The sequence below is a fragment of the Acanthochromis polyacanthus genome, chromosome 12 (genome assembly GCF_021347895.1).
Source record: "Acanthochromis polyacanthus isolate Apoly-LR-REF ecotype Palm Island chromosome 12, KAUST_Apoly_ChrSc, whole genome shotgun sequence".
Lineage (NCBI taxonomy): Eukaryota > Metazoa > Chordata > Actinopteri > Pomacentridae > Acanthochromis > Acanthochromis polyacanthus.
The window spans coordinates 37,106,502-37,132,092 of record NC_067124.1 but is presented as its reverse complement, the minus strand read 5'-3'; the positions used below and the strand labels follow the sequence as shown (position 1 = coordinate 37,132,092).

Here is a 25,591-nt window from a genome sequence, read left to right as displayed (position 1 = left end):
ATAAACACATGGAAGAAGTACAGAAATATAGAGAGACTCTATCACAGTGTATTCCATGATATTTTGAGTTTTGCACTATTACAGCCATAAGATGAGGCAGGAAAGACACGAGCTGGTTCATAAAAGTTCATCAGAATGCAGGAAATAAAGTGTTTGATGCTCAATAATATTGTGAAACTCAAGAACTCCAACTTAACGTGTTCCCATTAGGCCTGGACATCTGTGAATGTCAGATGTTTTTGTTTGTATTTTTTTTCATTTTGTTTATTTATATTGATTTTTACTTCTATTTTTTTGTGTTGTGTTTTATTGACTTGGATTTTTAGTATTTTAATTTATTCCTTTCTTTATATATTCATTTATTTATTTAAACTTTATTCAGATTTTCTTTTCAATTATGTTTTTCCTTTTGTGTTTTCTTGATTTGGATTTTTATCTTATTTTATTTGTTTATTTATCCATATGCTTGTTTTTCCCCATTTATTTATTTATTGATATTTTTATTTTTTTCTTTCTAATTCTATTTTTCTTTTGTTTTGTTTTGATTTGTGTTGTGCTTTCTTGATTTGTTTTTTATTTTATTTATTTATTTGTACATTTATTTGTTTACGTTTTATTTATTTAGATTTTTCTTTTTTGTTTTGTTTTGATTTGTGTTGTCTTTTATTGAGTTAGTTTTTTATTTTATTTTATGCCTCACACAACCGTCACATCTAATAACTGTTCGGTCCAAAAATTCTAAAAACTATTCAGAATTTTTTTCTACACTACTGTTCTCTGATACAAAAGTGGAAATATGTCACGATAATAACACATTTATTATCTGCTAAGGAGAAAGCAGAAGACAAAATAAAAACGGAGGTAAAAATACCAGCAGATAAGATCGGAAAATGAACCACAAAAACGGTTTCAGATGAAGTGAAACTTTAACACGACGCTGACACTAATCACACCTACTTTTATGGTAGAAACTCAGATTATATTTTATAGCTTCAATAGAGTTTGGAGGTTTTGTTGCTCAGCTCCAGGCAGCAGATTCATCTCAGGATTTAGTGTTATTTATGGAACTTTGTTGAACCTTTTCTCACCCGTTTCTCATCACCTGGACTATTTAAAAGGTATGTTATCCAAATTGAATAACCACTGAAATTAAAATTCAGCTTGTGTAGTTTCACTCCAGCTGTGAGCTAAAAGTTGGTGTTTTTTTTTAGTCACTAGAAGCATCTTTGCATCTGATTCAAGCCGTAAATCGTCATAAACGGGACAAATTTGGACTGGAATTGACTTTAAGTTTGAAAATGGTGCAATTATGGGATCAAAATCTAGACGTGACGCCTCTAACTGACGTGAAAAGATGCCTTTACATTTAAAGAAGCTCCAAACAAAAGACGTAAATCATGTCTATATGTGTGTTTTGGCTCAGTTTGAACAAGAAAAGATGATTATCAGGAGGATAAATGTTGGAAAGCAGCATGAAAACACTCGTATCCTCTCATGTTCTCATTTATTTGTACGTTACTTTCATGTTTGCTCCTTTTTTCCAGGGAACAAAGTGTGTTTTGGGGTCAGAGCTGTCGTTGTTTTCAGAGCTTTCAGAGTTACATAAGAGTCCAATAATAGGGTCAGAAGAAGCTGCAGGACCTTGTAGGGGAAAAAAAACGTCTTTTCATCAGTTTGTCTTCAGAAAGTAGCCTTTCTTCTTCTACGGTATCAGAAACTAACCCGAGGTGAGAGCAGCAGAATGGAAGCAAAGAGAGAGAGGTTTGTGTTCGCTGTGAGGGAAATGCACGACTGATTCTGCTTTTATTTCCTGCAGCGATAGATTTACAAGGCAAAGCAAAGTGATTCTTTAGTTATATTTACAGAAAAGGTCTCTTAGATTTCCACTGTTCCGCTGCTGATTTTGACACTGAACTCCAAGGATTTGTAATATTTCTCTTCTTTTGTTCCTTTTCTGTTGAATTTTTAGAAAAAAAATCTAAGTATACATGCTTTAGATAGCTTTTGGTTACTCTTACTAAATGTTAGGATTTTATTTCTATTTTATTTTGAATTTGATCCTACAACTTATCTGTCTTTTCTTGTTTTCTTTTTTATTTACTATTTTATATTTATTATATTTTGATGTCACAAGTTGTAAGCTTTTTTTTCTTGTTTTATTTCTTATTTTATTGTATATATATCTAGCTTACAAACTGGTGGTTCTTGTTATTTATGTATTTTATATTTATTTTATTTTACAAACTGATCTGACAAGTTGGCCATCGATGTTTTTTTTCTTATTTTTTAAGTGTTTTATTTATTATTTAGTATTTTTTAAAGTTTGATTTTACAGGCTAGAAAGCAGATTTTTCTTCTTTTTGAAGTATTTTCGAATTTATATTTTATTTTAAATTTTGACTGTACAAGTTGTCGATCTTTATTTTCATTTTTCTATTTCATTTTTTTATTTAAGTTTCATCTAGTAAATTACAAATCTTTGTTTATTAGTTTGTTTTTTCCTTGTGCTTTTTATTCACTTTATTTCAGAATTTTATCTTGGAATTTGCGAATCTGTTTTTAAATTAATTTTATGTTCATTTTAATTTGGAATTTACCCAATTTTTTGTTTGTTTTTTTGTCATTTTTGTGAATTCGACAGATTTTTCTTCTTACTTTGTTCAACTCAGGTCGCTTTAAAATTTGCTGATTAAATGTTTGACACTCAGAATTCCTCCCAAATGTTTCCCACCCTGTACTAAAATGAAATCTACACCCGTACAGTCTCTTCGTTTACACCTGAACATTCCTCCTGGAGTATTTTTCCTAACCCAACAACCGCAGCACTGGTATCATGTGATAAAAATATCTGGAGGCTATTGTTTCAGAAGCTGTCGTACCGGTGGCAGCAGGTCTCTCTTCTCTCATTCCCTGCTGCTTCCCTCAGTTCCCTATTTGGCCGTTTTGACTCTGGCAGCCGGTGGGCGGTTCTCTTTTCTTTCACTCCCACAGTGACGTGAAAACTTTTATTGCACAGGCGAGAGCGGAGACAATCAGACGGGAGAAGCCGCCGTGGACGCAGAAACACTCCGGGAGGGAAGCTTTATTTATTTGTTTGTGGAGTATTTATTCTGTTTGTGTTAAAGATGAACGGAGTGACGAGGAGCCTGTGCACGTTTGAGGACATCAAAAGTCAAGAATACGGGGTGAGTTACCGGATGTTCTTCATTCATTTCATTCTAATTGTGTGGATTCATAATGAAGCAGATGTTTCTGTTTGTGCTTTTGTCATTTTTGCATCTTTTCTTTACATTTCCCTGCTCTAAATAGTTTTTAAAAGCTCTCTTTTATTCTCTGATTCTACCACATAGTCAGTCCGAGTGTCTTCATCAGCTCTAAGTGCCGTATTTACTATTAACTCTGTGGCTTTGTAGTAATTAAAGCATTAGCTCCTGCCCTCCTACCGGCTCAGAATTAGTCCACAGGAACATCTGTGTCTGTCACAAGCGCCTTCTGGCTGCATCACTTCTGGGCTTAGGGTTGCAGTTGTGACAGCGAAGGCGGCTCAGCACCTGGAGGAGCTTTGCCCGGCCAGAATGTTCACCACCTGCGAAGTTGGGTTCGAACGGGATTAAACGGCAAACTTGTAAATGAGCGATGAGCAGGTTCACATGCCGCAAAGGAGTGCAAGCTGTGTGACCTTTACAGTAGCAGCCTTATTGTTTCTGAGTGGAACGGGATTTACCAAAGATGTTCCGTTGGATTTAAGTCGGGAAACCTTCTCGTCCAGGTGGTACTTTCTTGTGTGATTTAGTTCTTTGGGTGTTTCTGCGGGAATATTCCTCTTCTTCAAGCTTCTTGTCAGACAGTATTTTGGTTTATTCACAGACATTCATCTATAGATGTTGTCTCTCCAACACCTTTTCTATCATCACACTTCCGCCTCTGGTCAGGTTCACACCAAACATGCTGGACTCCATCTGAACTCCTTTATCTTCATCTGACCAAAGAATGTTCTCCAACATTCTTCAGGCTTCTTTTAAAGTTTTTAGTAAGGTTTCATCTTGTACTTTTGTGCCATACAACAAGCAAAGGTGTTTTTCTCTCATCCTCCGTCCATAAACGTTGGTGTTCTGAAGGGTTCTTCAGAAACTCTGATTTCCACTGATAACCAATACACCAAGTCTGAAGCAGCTTCTGTCTGGTTTTCCACAGCTAGATTGTGAAAGTAGTTCACTGTCTGTGGAGTCATTTTACGACCACTGCAGCCATGATTAGTGGTACTACGCCTCCTATATACCTCCTGATTACTGCTGACACTGTGTTTCCCCTGCTTTTAGCTGATCTTTCTGGATCATTTTCCATCTTTGTGGATAATCAGATTTTTTTTGCTCCTCTGTTCAGTTCTTTCCCATGTGGAGCCATGATAAATGGTGGTATTTATATAGCGCTTTTATCCAAAGCGCTTTACATGATGATATGTCACATTTACCCATTCACACACACACATGATGGCGGGAGCTGCCATGCAAGGTGCTAACCACAACCCACCAGGAGCAATTAGGGGTTCGGTGTCTTGCTCAGGGACACCTCGACATGAGCACGACGGGCCGAGGATCGAACCGGCAACCCTCCAGTTACAAGACGGCCACTCTACCCACTGAGCCATGCGTAGCTCATAGGTCCAAAACTGAGGAAGTTCTCATGTTCACAGCTCATTTTATTCCCATTTTCGTGCAGTTAGACTGATTGAAAATCAGCTGACTTCACTCTGAGGTTCTGCTTTTCAGCATAGTCTTTCCATAGTATTTGCTTTTGGTTGCACGTCGGGGGAAAACACTCCAGCGTTCACTTTAGAAATCCTGTGATTTTTCACAGTTGATCCAGTTTTGAGTCATCTTTTCAGCGACGTTGCACCGCGGTGTCTTGGTCCTGACGTCTATCTGTGCCAGTCACGGTTTAATAATTCACTCACCTGAACAAGCAAACTGTCCTCCTGCTCGGCGGTTTATGAGGTCACCGAGCAACGCGACACTTTCACCTTCCACCCCGGCAGCCTCCCGCCGAGCCCGGATCAGCTGCCTTTACAGAAACACTCAGCAGAGACTGTGTTAAATTACACACAACGGAGTGAAAGGGGTGCATTCAAGAGCCACGTTGTGAATTTGTGCCAGCAGTCTAGACCTAAATGTCGCTTTCTGTTGTGTAACCGTGCGACTGAAGGTCAAAGAGCACCGAGGGCACACCTAGTAAACTGATTAACAGCTCTGAGGAATGTGCTGTGGAGCAATATATGAAACTGTGGATTTGCTCAGGCTTTGTTTAATCGATCACGCATTACATTTCAACACGAAGCCCAGAGCGCATTTGACTGTCTTTATCACAAGTCAAATCCAGCCTACAGGCCCACACCTTCAGTATTTGCATGTTTTTTCTGTTCGGGTCAGACTGAGCCAAGACATTTCACCTCGACGTGAGATCAGAAACGTCTGCGGATTCTTATCGGGGATTCATGAGGAGAAGGAATGCGTCTGATGTAGCAGAAAGAGGCCAGAAGCTGCAGTTTTGTTGTTTAGCTTCCTGGAATAGAGGAGGTGTGATAAAACGGAGGGAACAGGCGGCGCAAACTGAAACAAAATGTTCTTTTCTGTTAATAATCGGCCATTTACCAGCAGTTGTTTGAAACTTTTACCACTTTCCTGTCACTAAAATCACAGATTTTAGCTCGTACAGTCTCTCAGTCGTACAGTCCCTCAACTGAGGGAAGGAAAAATGTGATTTTCCTTCACATTTTTCTATGGAATATGAAGTCCTCCACCTCAAACAGACCTTTTGTGCATTAGAAGGCCTTAAATCATGAAAAAAAAGAAGCAAAAGTTCAATTTATTTGATTATTTATTTTACAGAAATATAAAAAACCTAAACATGCTACCAAAGCTGTAAAAACCGTGGCTGTGAATGCTCTAAATATTCAGCATTTTTACATTTACAAACTCCGTGCTTTCACACTAGCAAGCTGTAGAAAGATGTTTCTCCATGCTGAATGTATCTTTCAACAATTCCTCCTCTGTTCACTGTTTTTTTATAGCCGTGCTGCATTTAATTCATTTGATTTTCCTCTTAATATGTCGAATTTGTGGGAGCACAGCCTGCAGATCATCCTGAAAAGTCCCTGAATTTTTATCATCTGACTGTTGGTTACGCCTGTGCCGGTCATATATTTTCAGCTGGCCTCAGGATTGCAGAATTTTTTGTTTTTTAAAGAATCTGGTTCAAGCAAACGGTCAATTTTTACCATTTTTTTAAAGAGACATGTAGTATAAAGTGATTATGATGAAATATTAGACTTCTAAACTTAGATTTGGATCATTAGTTCAAGGACACGTTAAAAATCCGATGTTTCTTTTTGATTTTTTTACAGTTTCCGGCTCTGATAAATGGTGTAACCTCTGCCAGCGTTATCCCTCCAGACATTCAGTAGCTGAGCACATTCCCAAAGTCTTTCCTCATCCTCAGTAACAGTCAGAAGCTGACATCAGCGGGTGGGCGTCGGCCAAGCATGACGTATAGATGCATGTATGTCGAGAAACCACGCCAACACGCCAGAACACACCTGGTCGACACGCAACACCCAGCAGAGGGAAAATGATTATCATTAAAAGTCAGAGGATGAATCGAATTACAGAGTGAAGTCTGTCCTGATGGCAGCTCTCACCTCGTGACTCGGATCCCTTTTACCTGGACCAAATATTTACCTGTTCACCTGCTCAGGTTCTCATTATGGTCTGCAAACAACCCGACATTTAACTTCACACACCATCATCTCTTTGTTTGAGATGGATTTAACCTTTACAGGCTGTCAGCACGCTCCAAACTAATCCCAACAAAGGTCAAACTAGAGCTCAGTCTAACAGGTCCTTCTATTATGCAGTGTCATTTAGTCCAGGAAATCCAAAAAGATGGTAAAGAAAAAGCACAAAGTGACACCTTAAGAGTCCTTCAAACTCAAAAATAATCGCTTAATGTCATAAATGACAAAGGAAAACGTTACACCTTTAAATTAAAAAGGCTGGAACCTCCAGAGTTTGTTCCTCTGAGGTATAAAATGACAAACTGATCGTCACAATAGTCAATCTTTGGATAAATTAATTGCTTAATTGTTATTAAACTACTTAACTACTTAAACTGGAGCTCAGACTAACAGCTGTTTCTATTATAAAGTATCATTTAGTCCAAGAAATCCAAAAAGATGGTAAAGAAAAAGCACAAAGTGACACCTTAAGAGTCCTTCACACTCAAAAATAATCGTTTAATGTCATAAATGATGAAGAAAAACCGTAAACCTTTACCTATAAGAGGCTGGAACCTCCAGAGTTTGTTCCTTGGGAGTATAAAATGACAAACTGATTGTCACAATAGTCAATCTTTGGATAAATTAATTGCTTAATTGTTATTAAACTACTTAAACTGGAGCTCAGACTAACAGCTGTTTCTACTATAAAGTATCATTTAGTCCAAGAAATCCAAAAAGATGGTAAAGAAAAAGCACAAAGTGACACCTTAAGAGTCCTTCACACTCAAAAATAATCGTTTAATGTCATAAATGATGAAGAAAAACCGTAAACCTTTACCTATAAGAGGCTGGAACCTCCAGAGTTTGTTCCTTGGGAGTATAAAATGACAAACTGATTGTCACAATAGTCAATCTTTGGATAAATTAATTGCTTAATTGTTATTAAACTACTTAAACTGGAGCTCAGACTAACAGCTGTTTCTACTATAAAGTATCATTTAGTCCAAGAAATCCAAAAAAATTGTAAAGAAAAATCACAAAGTGACACCTTAAGAGTCCTTCAAACTCAAAGATAAAAAACTTGATGTCATAAATGACGAAGAAAAACAGTACACCTTTAAATTTAAAAGGCTGGAACCTCCAGAGTTTGTTCCTTGGAGGTATAAAATAACTGATTGTCAAAATATTGCAGCTCTTTATCTTTGGACAAATTTATTGATTATTTGTTCACTCCATCTGCTCAGGTTGGGCACTGAGGACAAAACATTTCCACAGAAAAGTCCTGATAAGTGCAGAAATTTGGCAGTGGGTCTGTGAGTTTAGTTGAGCTGCTGTTTGATCAAACACTTCCTCATCTTTAGTCACAACTCTGAAGCTCAAACTGTGTTTTATTCGGACAAAGATCCCGTTGAGCTGCTTGTGTTGGATCAGCTCAGACGTTTGGCCGGTTACGTCTGTTTAAGTGAAGGGTTTATGTGTGTTTATATTAGTTTCTATTAATAAGGAACAAAGACTGGGTTATGTAATAGACGATGGTGGTGAAGATGGACTGATACCTGCAGCTGTTATCTTAAAGGCTTTATGGCTCAGTTGGATAAAAGACAGACGTGATGACATCTGTGCAGCGAAGCAGTTCAAGAGAGCCACAGAGTGATTTAATTCATGATGAGGTTCACACACAAACACATGTGAGGAATCTTTAGTGGTATGTAGGAACTAAACCTGCAGCTACAACAGAATATTTTACTATTTATGGTCCTAGCAGCTGCTGTGAAGTCATTTCAAACACTTTTCTATCAGGAGATTTAACCTCAAAACCCTGAAATCTGCTGGTGGCTTTAAAAAAAAACGTGTTGTTTTTATGAAAAATCACCGAAATTGCACAATTTACCAGAGCAAGAAACTGTAAAAACAGAAAAAAATCACCAGATATTTCCCTTTTTGGCAATCCTTAAACACATTTTGTCAAGTTTTGAGAGGAAAAATGCAGAAAACGAGCCGAAAAATCACTTTATGCTATCTCATTTTTAAAAAATCTGCAAAATTAAACTACCTGCAGTAGTCATGTTCTGTAAAAAAAAATTTAAAAATCTGCACTTTGCAACCAACAGTCACCCGACAAAAAAATCAAAATTTTCAGGTAAATTTCAGGTGGAAGGAAAGACTGAGAGCAAAATAAATGAATGAAATAGATGCAGCACAGCTCAAATACAGTAAACAGAGGAGCAGGTTGTTGGAAGACGCATTCAGCGATTCTATGATTCCATTTTTTCTTCTTTCAAAATGAATATCATCATCAAAATAAGTAATCAAACAAATATAATCAATTAAATAATTGATGCTCCAGAACATAAATCATTTGCTCTCACAAGATTCTGTTAAAAACAAAAAAAATTTGCACCTTTCAGCCCAACTGTGAAGCTATTAGCGGCTCAACTGCAACTACCAGTCATGTGATAAAAATTCAGGAACTTTTTCGCTAAATTCGGCTGAACTGCAGGCAGTGTGTACACAGAAGTACTAAAATATCTACAGCATGTCCAGCTATTAATTTTTCCAGTGCTTCCGGTGTTCATTCAATGTATTTTTTATAGTTTTTGCAAAATAAAAAATCAAATAAACTCAATTTTTCATAATTTGTGGCATTATAATAACTGAACGGAAGCTTTTTTCTGACTTCTCTCTGCTTTTTTATGGCTGTTCTGTTTCCTTAGAGGTGAAAAATGAGCCCACGGTGAGTAAAAAAAGGGAGAGGAGCAACAAAAAACACCCAGAAAGTGCTCGTGGGGTTTAAGATCTCTCAGGCAGAACTTCAGAATCCTGTTGACGTCCCCTCAGATACTTTAACTCGGATGATTTTCAGGCCTCCTGATGCCAAAAATCCAGAACAAAAGCGTCTTCGTCTGCCCTGATCTTTCGGCCGGAGCTCCCAGCTGTGCGCTGGGTCTCATGTTTCTGCCGCTACAAAAGGCTGCGTGCACGAGTGTGCGTCTGCGTTGTGTGTTTTCCGCTCTGCGTCACCGTGCATGAGCGCCGGGCCTTTTGTCCGTGTTCCCGGGAAGTCTAGTCTTACAGGTTGTCATTTCTGTGTCGGTGGACATAAAGGAGAAAACGGAGCAGGGAGGCCGGCGTGTAAATAGCTGCTGCTCGGCCGAGGATTAGCCCAGGCCTTTTGTCTGCGAGAGGCCACAGAAGTTGTATAATGATGGATTCCTGCTCAACAAACCCTCCCCTGTTCTCACCCTGCTCCCTCCCTCATCGCTGTTCGTTCACGTCTGCAGTCTGAGAGGTTTCGCTTTGGTTTGCGGCCCCCCTGCAGCAGCTATTTCCTCCATTCCTTTCTCTATTTCTGATCCCCGCTGGTTCGCTCTGCGTCTCGGCTGCATTTTCCGTCTTCCTGAGCAGATAAGCAGCCGATGTGAAGGCCCTCTGTAGTCCCAACACACGGCCGTTCTTTGGTAAACGGCCTTTATCTCGGCGTTGCATAACAGGCCATTTGCACTGTTTGCATATCAGACAAACAGACGGCGGATCTATTCACGCTTTAAGTGCAAACGAGCTCAAACGAATGTAAAAGTGAGACTAAAGGGAAGCTTCTGACGGGTCATCTGAGGTAAATGTTAGCTCATGAAACACAGAAATAAACCGTACAAACAGAAAACCGCGTCACTAAAACACGCTGTCATAGAGAAGTTAAGCCCAAAGTTATTCATTCTCATGCCAAGTTTTGATTTGTAGTGAAGTTTTATTTGACCAACAGGTTTCTTCTGGCTGGAATCAACTAAACAAGACAGTAAGGCGTTGTGTTAGAGACATTAATGATGAATTTAGACAGTTTTTCGTCCCCATCAATTAAACTTGTTATATTTGCTGCGTAAATGTCATTTTTTTTAGGAGAAGAGTTCATTTAAAACATGGGAATTGATGAAATTCACCTTGTCTTACTGTTTTTGTCACTTGTTTGTCACTTTTTTGTGTAAGTGGCTTGTATTAATGGTGTTGTTTGGGACAAAACTCACATAAAAACATAGAAAAGGTCAAATTAGTCATTGAATTAGGTCGATTAGAGAATTTACGCACACACAGTTAGGCTCAAAATTATTCATTTTCATGCCAAATTTTGACTTACAGTGATTTTTTGTTTAACCAAGAAGTTTCTTCAGGCTGGAAATGACATACACAAGTAGCAGAAATGTTAATGATCTGTTTAAACTATTTTTATGCCTTTTTTTTAAATTTTTTTTTACCTCAAACTGTTTTTGTAGTTGCTAATAGTAACAGCAACGTATTGGAAATCCCCACTAATAATCATGTAAATGGCCTTTTTAGGAAAAATGATAAAGAAAATCATAGAAAATACCAAAACTTGCCATGTTTTACTGTCTTTTGCCACTTGTTTATGCCATTTCCAGTTAAAAGCAGCCGTTTTTGGTGTAAATCAACTGTTTAAAAGGCATTTTGGGGGGATAAATTTACATAAAAACAAAGAAAAAGTTTAAATTAGTACTTAGATTAGGTCGATTAGAGAACTTATGCACATACAGTTAGACCAAAACGTATTCCTAACATTGCTAAATTTGGATTTATAGGGAGTTTACATGTGATCATCGGGTTTCTTTTGCCTGGAAATGGCATCAATAAGAGAAAAATGGCGGTAAGACATTGTGTATTTCTCAAACTCTTTTACTGAAAAAGTCATTGACACAGTGATTTATGGTCATTTCCACCATGCTGTTGTTAATGTTAGCAATTAGAACAACAGTTTGATTAATTTGAAGGTTAAAAAAACAGACTTGAACACCAATTACTGAGGAAGAGTTTTCGTTGTTTTGGACATGAAGCGTTTCATTTTTAGTAGTTGATCATTAGCATCTCTAAAATGATTCCTTACTGTCTTTTATCACACGTTTATGTCGCTTCCAGTCAAATAGAAATTCACCGTAAATCGAAATTTGGCACGTAAACGAATAAATTTGGTCTTAACTTTACGTCTGTTTATTGATACATTTGAACGATTTCTATAATTTTCACTAAATGTTGAATTTTCACAACTATTTCTGCTATGATTCTGTTACTATTAGCAATTTAAACCGTTATTTTGGACAGAAACATGTTCTGAAAACACACAGAAACAGTTAAAATTCTTCAAAAGCATCTCTAATATGATTTCTTACTGTCTTTTATCACTTGTTTATGTTATTTCCAGCCAGAAGAAACCTGCCAGTCACGATAAAATTCACTATAAATCTGATTCTGGCTTTAACTCAGGATCATCCTCCTCCAGACTTATTAACCGGTTTATGTAATATATCACCGGTTAGTCGGCCTGTGTGTGCTGTGGATGCTTGTTTTTGTTTGTGGCTGCAGTGATTCCATGTGTTGGATGTTTCTGAGCTGACAGAACACTCCTGGGAGAATAAACAGAACAGGCTGCTCCGGGTTATATAATGTCACTGACCTCCTCCTCCTTTTCCTCCCTCACATCCTGAGCTCCACTCAGACACTAAAAATTCACTTGTCCACTCTTTTAATTTGCTTTTCAAACTCCTGCGTCTGTTCCTCCTCCTCCCTCGTGCACGAGCGTCGCCACCGTGCCAGATCCGCGGCGCTTTATGGCCTCCGTGAGGTTTTGTTGCTATGGAAATATTACATTACATTTTCCTCCCACTTCCCCCAGAAATCTTCCAATTGGTCTCCGGCATCTGGAGGGTTCCCGCCTGAGTCCCTCTGACGTCCGTAGCACATAATTTAAATCAAACAATCCGCCTGTGTGCAGCTGTGAGGAACTTTTCTCTCTGACGTCGCCTCCGTCCTCCCGCCCTCCGTCTGCTTCATGACTCAGTCTCTCCCCTCGTCCTCCTCAAAATAGTCTTCCATCAGCCTCTCCATCTCACAACCGTCTCTTTGTGGGGATTCACTACTTCTTCCTCTTCTTGGTTTTATCCAGGAGGGCTGCAGACGGCTGAGGCTCACGCTTCACGACCAGAACCAGGCGGCTCGGAGCTCGGAGCAGACCAGAGACAAGGTAAGAACATCTGGAACATCTGGGCTTTAGAGCAGAGAGCAGATGCAGCGATGGGCAGCAGAACAGAGGGAAAGAAGTTGGGACAAGGTGTTGTAACTCCTTTATGTGATGCCAAATACGCGCTTCAGGATTTTTGGGTGTTTGAACGGGCTTTCTGCACAGATTTTTGTAAGATTTAGAGATTTATCGTGAAGGTGAAGCATCTGAAAGTTCAGACAGCGTGCACACTCCTCCTAATGAAAGGAAAATCCACCCTGAGACACTGTTAGAGACGTTGATGAATAATTTTAACCAGTTTTTACCTCCACATCAATCAAAGTCGTGTTAGTATGTTAGAAATCCCCACTAATAACTGTGTAAATGGCATTTTTTTTAGAAAAATGTTAAAGGAAACTATCGAAATGTTAAATTTACAATTTTTTACTGTCTTTTGTCACTTGTTTATGTGTTTTCCAGCCACAAGTTGTTTTATCTGTAAAAAAAAATTATATAAAAACATACAAAAAAATCTAAATTAGTCATTAAATTAAGTCGATTAGAGAACTCACACATACAGGTGAGCCCAAACTTATTCATCTGCATGCCAATTTTTGATTTACAGTCAAGTTTTTATGTCACTAACGGGTTTCTTCTGGCTGGAAATAAAATAAACAAGTGACAAAGGACAGTAAAACATTGTGCTCGAGGTGTTAATGATGGATTGTATATTTGAACAGACTTTCTGCACGGATTTTTGTGAGATTTAGAGATTTATGAAGCATCTGAAAGTTCAGACAGTGTGCACACTCCTCCCAGTTGAAGGAAAAATCCACCCTAAAACGCTTTGACACCATTTCACGGTGCGTCTCGCATGATTCCTGCAGAAACGTCCGAGCTCTGAGACGCTATGAGACACGTTGGAATCAGTTTATTCGCAAACCTTTTGTATTATTTCCAGCATGAATATCACACAATTCTGGACTAAGTTAGTAATGATGGATAGACGTTAAACAGAACTGTTCATCCTTAATTTAATCCTATATCAGCTGTTTGTTTTGCTGCTTTTTAAGCTACTTTACATCATGATTTTACTTTGAAACAAGAGCGGCTGAGTAGTATTCACTTGACACAAACACGTAGCACCACTTAAATGCACATGAATGATCTTAAAACTCAAAATGGTGCTCAGATGTGTTACAAATATTGCATAATCATTTTGCATAATTGTATTTAACATCACTGTAAAGTTGATATGAAAGCCACAAAACCAAAAAAAATGGTTTCTTTGAAGAAGTCTGCTTCCTTACAGTCTTCAAAAATGAATCATACAAACAGATCTAGTAAAAAAATGACTTAAAGTGCACGGATACAAACAGAAAACCTGTCTTTGTGCACCAGAGTTACACATTTAGAGGTCTTTCTTCAGTGAACGGTGGCTGAAGCTCAGTTCAAACCTTGAAAATCACAGCGATAACTGTGCACAGCAGCTCACACAGCTTCCAAAACACCACAAACAAGCCGCCAGCTTTACTAGCCTGGTTCCCACACACACTCCAAACGTCTCAAGACGACCATTGTTCTACCAGAAAGCAGCCGGACCACCAGAGCCGCTCGGTTACGTAACACCTCCCCACCTCCTCCTCCTCCTCCTCCTTCTTCTTCTTCTCCTTCTCTGGTTCTGACCGCTTCCAAAGCGGCACCACATGTTTACGTCTCCATGGCGATCACCGCTAAACGCCTCCTGATTATAGACCATGGCACAGGAATAGCTGCTAACTGCATATTCTTCTCTCTTTTTATAAATTTCTTGTGTGTTTTGCAAGTTTAGTTGCATCATTCGTGCAGAAATTTCCCAGCAGATCGTTTTGTAATGATTGCTGAGCGGATGCACTTCTTCCCAGATCCTGTGTTGCAACGTCGTGCAGAAACAATCCAACAATCTGTTTGCTGTGTCTGGAAATGTGTCACACCCATAATTCCTCTGTTCTCCCATCTGCAGCCGATCGGGAGAGCTTTTGCGTTGGTGCAGCCGGCCGCTGACAGAACAGCTTTGATCCCCGAACCGGTGAAGTCCACAGAGGAGCAGGTGGAGGTTATAAAGGTGGGTGTTTGTCCACATTTTCACTCGCTGTGGGATCATTTTTCACTGGAATATAAAGTCCTGCACCTCTATGGAAGCAGAACAACACGGACTAGAAGCAGAGAGAACTTCTAGGTGTCTTCAGTGTAGTATGACACAGTTATACCATACCATAAATGACAAAAAATGAGAAAAAAGTTGGATTTATTTTGCAAAAATGTAATAAAGTCTGAACTCAGTATACAGTCCTGCATCTCTATGGAAACAGAACAATCATGCCAATAAGTTGAGAGAACTTCTGGGTGTCTTCGGTGCAGTATGACGCAAAATAAATCATCACAAAGGGGGAAAAGTTGAATTTCTTTCATTATTTATTTGCAAAAGGTAAAAAAAACCTGGAGTTCGTATAAAGTCCTGCACCTCTATGAAAACAATACCGCTTTGAAGAAGGAGCGAGAACTCAGGAGAGTGTTTTTTTGTGCAGTATGGCACAATTATAGTACCATAAATCACACAAAAATGGGAAAAAATAGTAATTTATTTGATTATTCGTTTTGCAAAAATTAGAAAAACCTGGAATAAACATGCCTACAGGTGTTACTGGCACTGGGGGAAAAACAGGAGCTCAACATGCAATAAATATTCGCATTTTGCAGTCTCTACAATCCTGCAGTTTGCAGCAAATCAACTCCACAAAGATGTTTCACCATGCTGAATGTATCTTCAGAGTACTTTCACTCCTCTGTACCCCATTTTTGAACCGTGCTGCATTCATTTTATTACTCTAGCAGGTTTTATTTACCTTTCATATTTCATTTTCTCTGCTTTGCGCCTGCAGTTCAACTGAAAACTCTCCGAATTTTTGTTATGTAACTCTTGGTCACAGTTGAGTCGCTAATGACTCCGTAGCTGCACTGGAAAGAGCAAAATTTTTTGTTTTTTGCAGAATTCGGTTCAAAGAAATGGTTTATTTTTGGAATGTTTTTAAATGAGACACAGAATAAGGCGATTTCAAGGAAGTATCAACATTTTTAGCTGCATTTTAGCTGGTTTTTCTGATCTAAAAGCTAAATATTAGACCATTATTTCTGTTTTTAGTGTCATTTTGGTGATTTCTTTTTAAAGATAAGATGCCATTCAAACCCACAGGTTAGTTTTAAGCTGCAGAAGTTTAAAGCTGTGTCTTCTGGTTCCAGGTTTATCTCGAAGCCCGCAGACAGGAGCAGCAGAAGCACCAGCAGAGCCTGAAGATGCTGTCGGATGAAGTCTCTCAGATACAGGAGGTCAGTTCCTGGACAGCTGTTTAACTGAAGCACAAACACACAGTTAGTCATCTCTGTTTCCCGGATTATGGAGGAATTTGCATGTTTGCATCATGTAAATTCCAGTCATGGCTTCTGTCTGTTCCTATCTTGTTTCCACTTTGGGCCGCTTATGCAAGTAGAAAACAGAGTCGGGCTGCAAGAAATGAATCGTTTCATTCATGTCATAGCTGTTTGGTTTGCAAAACTGTTCCATAACGCCAAGCAGTGCATGTTCTATTGACCTCTTATGCAACTACGCGTTGTTACATTGAACCGTGAATTATCTCCTGATAAAATGAACTTGGATAACTTGCAGATGATAAAGCAGACAAGCTTGGCCTTTGAAATGCAAAGATATGAAAGGAATGTGAGGCCTGCAACTAGCAATTATAATAATTTGAATCATTTTCTGGATGTTTTCAGGCTGTAAAATGTCAGAAAATGGCGAAAAATGTCACAGATCTTCATTTTACTGGCATAAAAGAGGAAAGAAACCAGAAAATATTCACATTTTAGAAGCTGCGATCAGAGAATTTACTGCAAACAGTTGAGCACTAATTGATTATTCTTAAAAAAATACCACAGTATCTGATAAAATGTGTGTGTTTCTTGCAGGTGAGGTACTGCCTGAAGAATCTGAGGGAGCAGATGGCGGCTAAAAACAAGGTGGGCGTATGTTTGGTGTTGTGCCCTCTCCATTGTTAACCTTCCATCCTGTCTGCTCAGAGGCATTTCCTTCACCTCTGGAGTCTCCACGCTTCACTCTTTCCTCACCGGCTTCCTCCTTTTCTCTTCGCAGCCGCACACAAACGGGTGGAAGGTCGGCATTCCCTTCAAAAAGAGCAGCTCGACTGCACCCAAAGGTGTCGCCAAGGCCGACGTTCAGGTGAGAGGTCTGGATTAAGATGCAGTTTCTGCTTGGAAAGAAGCTAGTTCGATCCTCAGGACAGTCGCATGTCGACTTTCTGCAGGATGTTGAGCAATAACGGAGCATTTTTCATTGGAAAATTGTAATTCTTCTACTTTTACGTTAAATATAAGCGCTTTATCTGATTTGTACGCTGTTTAAAGTGAAAGTTTTGCATGAAAAATGGTGCATAAATGAAAAATCCGGTGTTTAAAGATGCAAAATCAGAGCTCAGATCTGTGTTTTTGTGATGCCTGTTAAATGATCACCTCCCAAATAGACACTGAAGTGGGTTAAAGGACAAAGAAGTGAGAAAATTGTGATTAAAATACCCCCAGAGAGAATAAAAATGTGTTCCAGGACACTCTGTTCCTCTTTCTGTTGCGTTCAGGAACCTCCTCTTTCCACACATCCTTTAATAGTTTCGTCTCTGCCGCGTTTAAACCCCAAACTACGACTTTTTTAGCTCCACACTATGACTATGACAGATAGTTTCTGCAGGATGTTGTGCAATAATGGAGCATTTTTCAATGGAAAATTGTAATTTTACTGCTTTTTAGCATTTAATATAAGCACTTGCAAACAATCTGAGTGCTTTATCCATTTCGTAAACTATTTGACACGAAGGTTTTGCATGAAAAATGGTGCATAAATGAAAGTAATCAGTGCCTAAAGGCCTGGAAAGGTTGAGTATTTTCAGCTCAAATCTGTTTTTGTGATATCTGACAAGCATTTGGACTCTGATATGTGTTAAAGGGAGAAAGAAATGAGGAAATTAAAATACCCCAGAGAGAATAAAACTGGATACTCTGTTCCTTTTCCTACATATGCTGTTGCATTCAGGAACCACATTTGGGGGGGAAAAAAATGAGTGTTTCAAGGCAATTTAAGGTTGAGTTTTGAGTATTTTCACCATGTCAGAGCTTACATCTGTGTTTTTGTGATTCATGTCAACCATTTACCTCCCAGATGGACACTGATGTGCATTAAAGGGGGAAAAAATGAGAAAAATGCGAATAAAATACCCCAGAGAGAATAAAACTGTGTTCCAGGACACTCTGTTCCTCTTCCTGTTGCGTTCAGGAGCCTCCTCTTTCCACACATCCTTTGTTAGTTTTGTCGCTGCCGACTTTAAACCGCAAACATTTGGGATCGACCGCTGCCGCCCCCGCTGTGTTTTTATTGTGCAGACACAACAACAGTCGTTTGTGCACCACTTATAGCAGAAATGTGAGTCACCAGCGTTAGCGCTGCAGTATCAGCAGGGAAACATCCAGCGGCTCCGTGACGCACGCCGACACGCCTGTTTTCTTTATAAGGGCCGAACCCACTGAGATTACTCGAAACGAAAACAAGGCTTTTTATGACATCACCATAAAAGTATCTGTGTGTGTCGTTTGTGTTCAGGATGCAGATGATGAAGCAGAGAGAGCCAAACTGAGGGAAGTCAGCAAACGGCTTTATGCACAGCTGCAGGAGGCGGAAAAGAAACATCTGGAGGAGAAAGAAAGGCTCCAGGTAACATGTTTAAACACACAGAGCTCATGTTTACTGCATCTTTATGGTGTAGTTTAGTTGTACAGAAGCAGAAATTTCCACTGAAAAACCAAAAACAATGACTGAATTTAGACAAATTCTATGATGCTGATGTAGTATCAAGGCCAAAGAGTTTAAAAAATCATTTAATTTGGTTCATATTTTACTGTTACTCTCATTAATTAACTGATAATGTTGGAATATTTGACTTATTTTCATGACCACCGTTCAAAATAGTCCAGAAGAAAAGATTCTGTGATGCATTAAAGAGGCAAACTTCACCTATAAGCAAGAGATCCAGACTTTAGTCATGATTTTAGCTCTAAATTCTGTATGTGATGAGAATTAAATATGGCAGCATTTTAATTGATTCTAGGCTCCCTGTGGCTGTATTTTGTTAGTTATTTTGTTGATTAGAGGAGTAATATTCCATAAAGCATCATTAAACACAATTATGTCACTGCTGTGAAACGCCTCTTATAGAATAACTTGATATGACAGAAAAATATTTCAAGTTTAGTAAATGAATCTGGATTTTACAGTGAAGAAAAAATAAAGCAGATATTTTCATTTACTGTTGGACCCTGTCTCCATTCATGGGATGATTTCATAGAGCTTCATCCAACAAATATTTCCATTGTTGTTTATTTGTTGTTTCATCATTAAATGTCTATAAAAACTGCCAAAAGAAGTTGTTTTTCTCAAAGCTGAAAATATCAGTCATAGAGGAGAAAAGAAACCAGAAATGTTCACATTTCAGAAGCTAAAATAAGAGAATTTATTTATTAATTACTATTACTGTCTGCTTAGGCTTTTATTTCAGGCTTAAATGAACCAATAATGATTCATTTATATTTATAAAAAGGACATTTTGGCTGCAGTCTGGTTATAATGGCCTATAAAATCCAAAAAAAGGATGAAACTCCCCTGAATTTGGTCAAGAAACACTGCATATTCACATATGGATGAATATCTAATACTAATCATTTTCATAAATCATAATAATAAACTTTTAAAAACCGTTACAAAATGACAATAACAAATTTAGAAAGACGAGTAAAGTGATGAATATTGGTGAAAAACAGAAGAGGCAAAGAAATCTTTAATGTAAATTACAAAAATAATACGCTCGATGTAAGAAATAAATCAGAATGTGGCATGAAATCAAACTAAAAACAGTCGTTTTCTAACAACATGTACCTAAAATCAGCTCAAATTCTCAAAATATTTGACGAATGACTTAATAGCGGACAACTAATTGATTCATTTTTGCAGCTCTAATAATGTGTAACCATCAGTTATTGATGAAGTTATTACTGTTGTTTGTAAATGTCTGCTGCAGGTACAGTATTTAATCAAATTAGTGGAAAGATGGGAGCAACAAACTAAACTCCAGTTCCCGTTAACACCTCGCTTACTTTAACTAAAGATAAACGACTTTTACACCCTCTGTGATCTGGGCTACAGTCAAACACCGCAGTTGCATTCACGGAAACTTACATTTTTCAGTTTCAGTGATTGAACTCGAGTTATCAGATCTGCAGGAGGTGTTACTGCAAATTAAAACAACATTTTTGAAACGATTTCGTCCTGCAGGCTGAAAGCAGCAGACTCAAGGATCGTCTGAGCGACCAGGAGGAGAAGCTGAAGGTCTCGGAGGAAGACGGCGAGAGGAAAGACCGTCGCATCGAGGAGCTGCAGAGGCTGCTGGGAGGGATGGAGCAGGAGAGCGCCACCCTGAGGGAGGCCATCCGCAGCCGAGAGGACGAACTACGAGAACTGCGCAAGATCAGAGAGGAAGGCCACAGTGGAGAGCAGAGGTAATCCAGACGTTAATACGTGTACGGAATGACCTTCATCTGTCTGTGATGAACAGCGACATGCTACATGACGTGTTTTCAGAGACTAAAAAAAGTATGATGTTTAAAAAAAGTCATAGTATAGTATTTTGAAAAAAAGACAGTATATTATGTCGCTAAAAATCGACATATTTTAGTATTTTCAAAAAGAAATTTCATCGTGTAGTATTTCGAAACAAACCTCATGTAGTACAGTGTTTTAGCAACATACTATATTGTAACGATATTTTTCTGAAATGCAATACTATGTTTTTTTTCCCCAGAATACTATATTATGAAGTTTTTTCAGTGACTAAAAAACATTATGGGATGAGTTTTTTAGTGACATACGATACTATGACTACTTCTGAGCAAAATACTATACTATGACTTTTTTAACAACATACTAAAACGGTTTTTAGTGACATACTGTACTACAACATTTTCTGAACAAAATACTATGTATGACGTGTTTTTAGCGAAATATTCTACCATGACTTTTTTTAGCGACATACTATACTATGACATTTTTTAACAAAATAATATACTATGATGTGTTTTTAGCAAATAATACTATGCTATGACATTTTTTGAGTGAAACACTATACTACGACTTTTTTTAGACCAGAGGCTATACTACGACTTTTTTTGAACGACATACAATACTATGACATTTTTTGAGCAAAATACTATACTGTGACATTTTTGAATGACATAACATTCACCAGCTCCTCGGTTTATGACGTACTTGACTTGCGGTGTTTCGTGGTTGCGTTGCCATCTTCCATACATTTATTAAGAAAGTCTTGTTCCATCATTCTGATGTACGGCGTTCACGACGTTAAAACAAATTTCGCATGGGAACTAGCTAGCGAGTCAAGCGGATGAATACTCCACTCATCATACAGCGCTATACGAGGAAGACAGCTTTGTTTACATTCCCCAGTTGTATGACATGTCGTCTCAAACGTGACCAAGAACGTCATTTTTTAGTATGTCGTCCAAAATGTGACTATAATGATTTTCTATGATGACGACATAGTAAATTATGGCGTTTTTATGACATGTTGAACGACATACTAAACTATGACTTTTTTGTCAATTTTCCGACAAAAAAATTACATTTTTTGTCCATTTTCGGACGACACACTTAACTATGACGCTTTTTGTCCATTTTCGGGCGACATACCAAAAAATTAAGTTTCTGTCCATTTTCGGACGACACACTTAACTATGACGTTTTTGTCCATTTTTGGATGACATACCAAAAAATTGCGTTTTTTGTCACATTTTGGACGACATACTAAACTATGACGTTTTTGTCCATTTTTAAATGACATACGAAAGTATGACGTTTTTGTCCATTTTTCAACAAAAAATGATATTTTTTTTGCTCATTTTCAGACGACATACTAAACTATGACATTTTTTCCACATTTTGAACGACATACTAAACTATGACGTTTTTGTCAATTTTCCGACAAAAAAATGACATTTTTTTGTCCATTTTCGGACAACATACGAAACGATGACGTTTTTGTCCATTTTTTGACAAAAATGATGTTTTTTGTACATTTTCAGACGAAATACTAAACTATGATGTTGTTGTCCATTTTCCGGCAAAAAATGACTTTTTTTGTCCATTTTCGGACGACATACTATACTATGCCGTTTTTTTTTTTTTTTTGGACAAAATTCATGACGATTTTTTTTTTCAAAGAAAACTGCTATGTTTACATTCACCAGTTGTATGCCACATATGTCGTCATATGTGGGTTCCGACTTACGGTGAACATCACGTTACGTCGCATCGTAGGAACGGAATTCCGACAAAAGTCAAGGACTTCCTGTACTATGACGTTTTTTGAACGACCTATGACATTTTTATCGACATGCTATACTAGGAATTTATTTTAGCAACATACTATACTATGATGTTTTTTGAGCAAAATATACTACATACGACATACATATATACGACATACGGTGTCGTATATATGTATATTAAGTCGTATGGTGTTTTTGAACGACATATGACGTTTTTTAGCCACATACTCTACTATGGCGTTTTGTGACTGACATACTATACTATGATGTTACTTTAGCATCATAGGCTAGTACGAGATTTATTGATCGACACACTATACTATGTCGTTTTTTAGCGAAGTATGACGTTTTTTTATCAGTATGCTATACTTTGACGTTCATTTAGCAAAATGCTACACTCTGGTGCTTTTTGAACCAAAAGTTTATTTGAACCAAATACTATACCTTGTCATTTTTTTGTGACATACTCTGCTATGATGTTTTTTAGCACCATACTACACTTTGACATTTACTTGGCGCCATGCAATACTATGATGATATAACTGTCTGTGTGTATTTTTAGGGCTGAGCAGTTGGAGAAGGAGGTGGCAATTCTCAAGGAGAAGATCCACCATCTGGACGACATGCTGAAGAGCCAACAGAGGAAAGTCAGACACATGATTGAACAGGTGAGAGGCGCATGTGCGAGGCTCAGCGGAGCAAACACTTGGTCTGTCAGCGCGTGTTTGCGCAGCGATCTGCTTGTTGTTTGACTTTTGCGTTTGCTCTTCTGCAGCTCCAGAACTCTCGCATGGTGATCCAGGAGAGAGACCGAGTGATCAAAGAGCTGGAGGAGAAAGTGGCATTTTTGGAGGCTGAGGTGAGGAGGAAAAAAAGAGCTCTGAGGAATTTAAAGTGAAGATGCCGACTTCTGCAAACACTTTTTACTGGTTAGTTGTACTGTACATAACCTATGAAACATTTCTGTGTCCGCAGAACCGAGAGATGCATGACCAGATGGACTACTTTCTGGGAGGGCAGAGGTCAAATTCCTACCTTTCGTCTGACCGTAACGCCCAGATTGTCTACAGGTAACTTGTTTTGCCCTCATGCCTCCACTGTTTCACCTGCAAACTGTTTGGGTTGCAAGTTTTGCTTCTAAAATCTGTCAAAATTAATCCAAAAATAAATGATGAAAATTAAATAAATAATCAAACCTTAAATGATTAACTTTTCGCTAAAGGCCTGTTTCTGCTGAATGAAGTAGGTGGCATTTCTAGGTGCATTTTGTTCTGGAAAAGTTAAACAATGTGTCAAAAAACACCCTTTTATGGAGGAATCTGACAAAGAAAACCTGACTTACAAACAAAGCTAACAACTACCTATTATGTCTGATTGTGTTTTAGGTTCAGTTGAGCCACACGACTCAACAAAAGTCTGGCTTATGTCAAATTTACACAAACTCGTGCTTAAACATCCTCCCAATCTAGCTGCAAATCTGCATTCTGATCATTTTAACTGAATAATTTTAAACTCAGTTTCTCCTCTTTTTGTTCCTGCAGCAAACCCATCAAGGTCTCAAACTCGTCAAACAAACCGCTTCCGTTCATCAAAGTCATCGAGATCAAGTCGTGAAGCGGCTCTGCAGGAGGAAACGTACAGTTACTGCTTTAGAAGACGAAGAAGAAGGGCTCGGAACCACCAAACCTTTTGTGTGCAGAGTGAAAGCAAACGTCGGCTCTACTAACCACCACCGAGTGAATATCTGCAAGACTGCATTAATAATAATAACTCACCTTTACAGCACTTGAAGGAAACAGTTTGGCGACACACTCTGAGGCTCATTGTGTGTTTGTGCATAATCAGTCAGCTTTAACGGAGCTACTCAAGCGTCCTGATTTCATATTTGACCTTTGAGTTTATGACATTTTGTGTAACGAAAGCGTGCAAAGTACAGGATAAAGCTAATACAGCAGTGTAGCATCATTATACTGCCATTAACTCCACTGGCATGTACAAATCTTTAACTAGATGATCGAATTTGTGTTATTAGTCGCTCAAACTCGACTCTGTTCACCTGCCAAGTGAACAGTTAAGATGCTTTAACCTGTAAATACTGACTGTAGCCTCTACAAAGATGAAACCCTGTGATTTATTTTGTAGCAGTTGGTTACTTTTTATGTTTTTGAGTTTTTTTTCATAAATAAATGGTCTAAACGCCCCCTAATACCAACATGGCACTTTATGACACTGTGAGGAAGCAGAAGGACAAATGAAGATGTTCACAGAAGCGTAAAGCATTTCAATTCCCTGTCAGTGTGTTTTATTGTTTTGTACATATTAATAATGAATGTGATTTGATGTTTTGATTTCGATATAACATCTTTTCTCCTTTGTATTTATTTATATTCGCCTCTAGGAAGCCTGCTTGATAGAGGAGCTTTTGTATGAAGTACTTCCTAATCTGTTATCTGTGTTTGTGGTTTTCAAAATAAAGTCCTCAAATGTTAATGTGCTGATTAGTGATTTTTTTGAACGAGATACGATACTGTACTATGATGTTCTTGAAGCGACATGCCATACTATGACGTTTCCTGAAAGACATACCTTACTATGTTGTTTGTCAAACGACATGCTATACTATGATGTTTTGGATGACAGACGAAACTATGATACTTTGTTCCATATTTTTGACGACATACGTTTGACATACTATGAAGTTTTTTTCCACATTTTTGATGACATACTAAACTATGACGTTTTTTCCACGTTTAGGACGATATACTAAACTGTTACGTTTTTACCCCATTTTGGACGACATACTAAACTATGACATTTTGACCCCATTGAGGACGACATACTAAAGTATGACATTTTCGTGACATTTTGGACGACATACTAAACTATGACCATTTTTTTCCACATTTTGGACGACATACTAAACTATGACGTTTTTGTCATAATTTGGACGACATACTAAACTATGATGTTTTCATCACATTTTGGACGACATACTAAACTATGACGTTTTGGTCACATTTTGGACGACATACTAAACTATGACGTTTTGGTCACATTTTGGACGACATACTAAATTATGAGGTTTTCTTCCACATTTTGGACGACATACTAAACGATGATGTTTTCATCACATTTTGGACGACATACTAAACTATGACGTTTTTGTCATATTTTGGATGACATACTAAACTATGCCATATTGACCCCATTTTGGACGATATACTAAAGTATGACGTTTTCGTGACATTTTGGACGACATACTAAACTATGACCATTTTTTCCACATTTTGGACGACATACTAAACTATGACCATTTTTTTCCA

At 38.1% G+C, this 25,591-nt stretch overlaps 1 protein-coding gene across 1 annotated transcript; it reads left to right on the top strand.

Moving 5' to 3' along the window:
* The first annotated feature begins 1,726 nt into the window (after positions 1–1,726).
* tuft1a (tuftelin 1a) lies at positions 1,727–24,758 on the top strand. Its single transcript, XM_022206355.2, has 13 exons — positions 1,727–1,761; positions 3,017–3,185; positions 12,720–12,797; positions 14,776–14,877; positions 16,053–16,139; positions 16,776–16,826; positions 16,960–17,046; positions 18,475–18,585; positions 20,200–20,423; positions 22,831–22,936; positions 23,044–23,127; positions 23,244–23,338; positions 23,810–24,758. Exons 1-13 carry the CDS (start codon positions 1,742–1,744, stop codon positions 23,880–23,882), a joined length of 1,287 nt encoding a protein of 428 aa, XP_022062047.2. The 5' UTR covers positions 1,727–1,741; the 3' UTR covers positions 23,883–24,758.
* The last annotated feature ends 833 nt before the right edge of the window (positions 24,759–25,591 follow it).

Coding starts and splice junctions, on each gene's coding strand:
- tuft1a (XM_022206355.2), top strand. CDS start 1,742: ATGGAAGCAAAGAGAGAGAG. Junction 1,762..3,016: donor ATGGAAGCAAAGAGAGAGAG/GTTTGTGTTCGC, acceptor TTTATTGCACAG/GCGAGAGCGGAGACAATCAG. Junction 16,140..16,775: donor AAGTCTCTCAGATACAGGAG/GTCAGTTCCTGG, acceptor TGTTTCTTGCAG/GTGAGGTACTGCCTGAAGAA.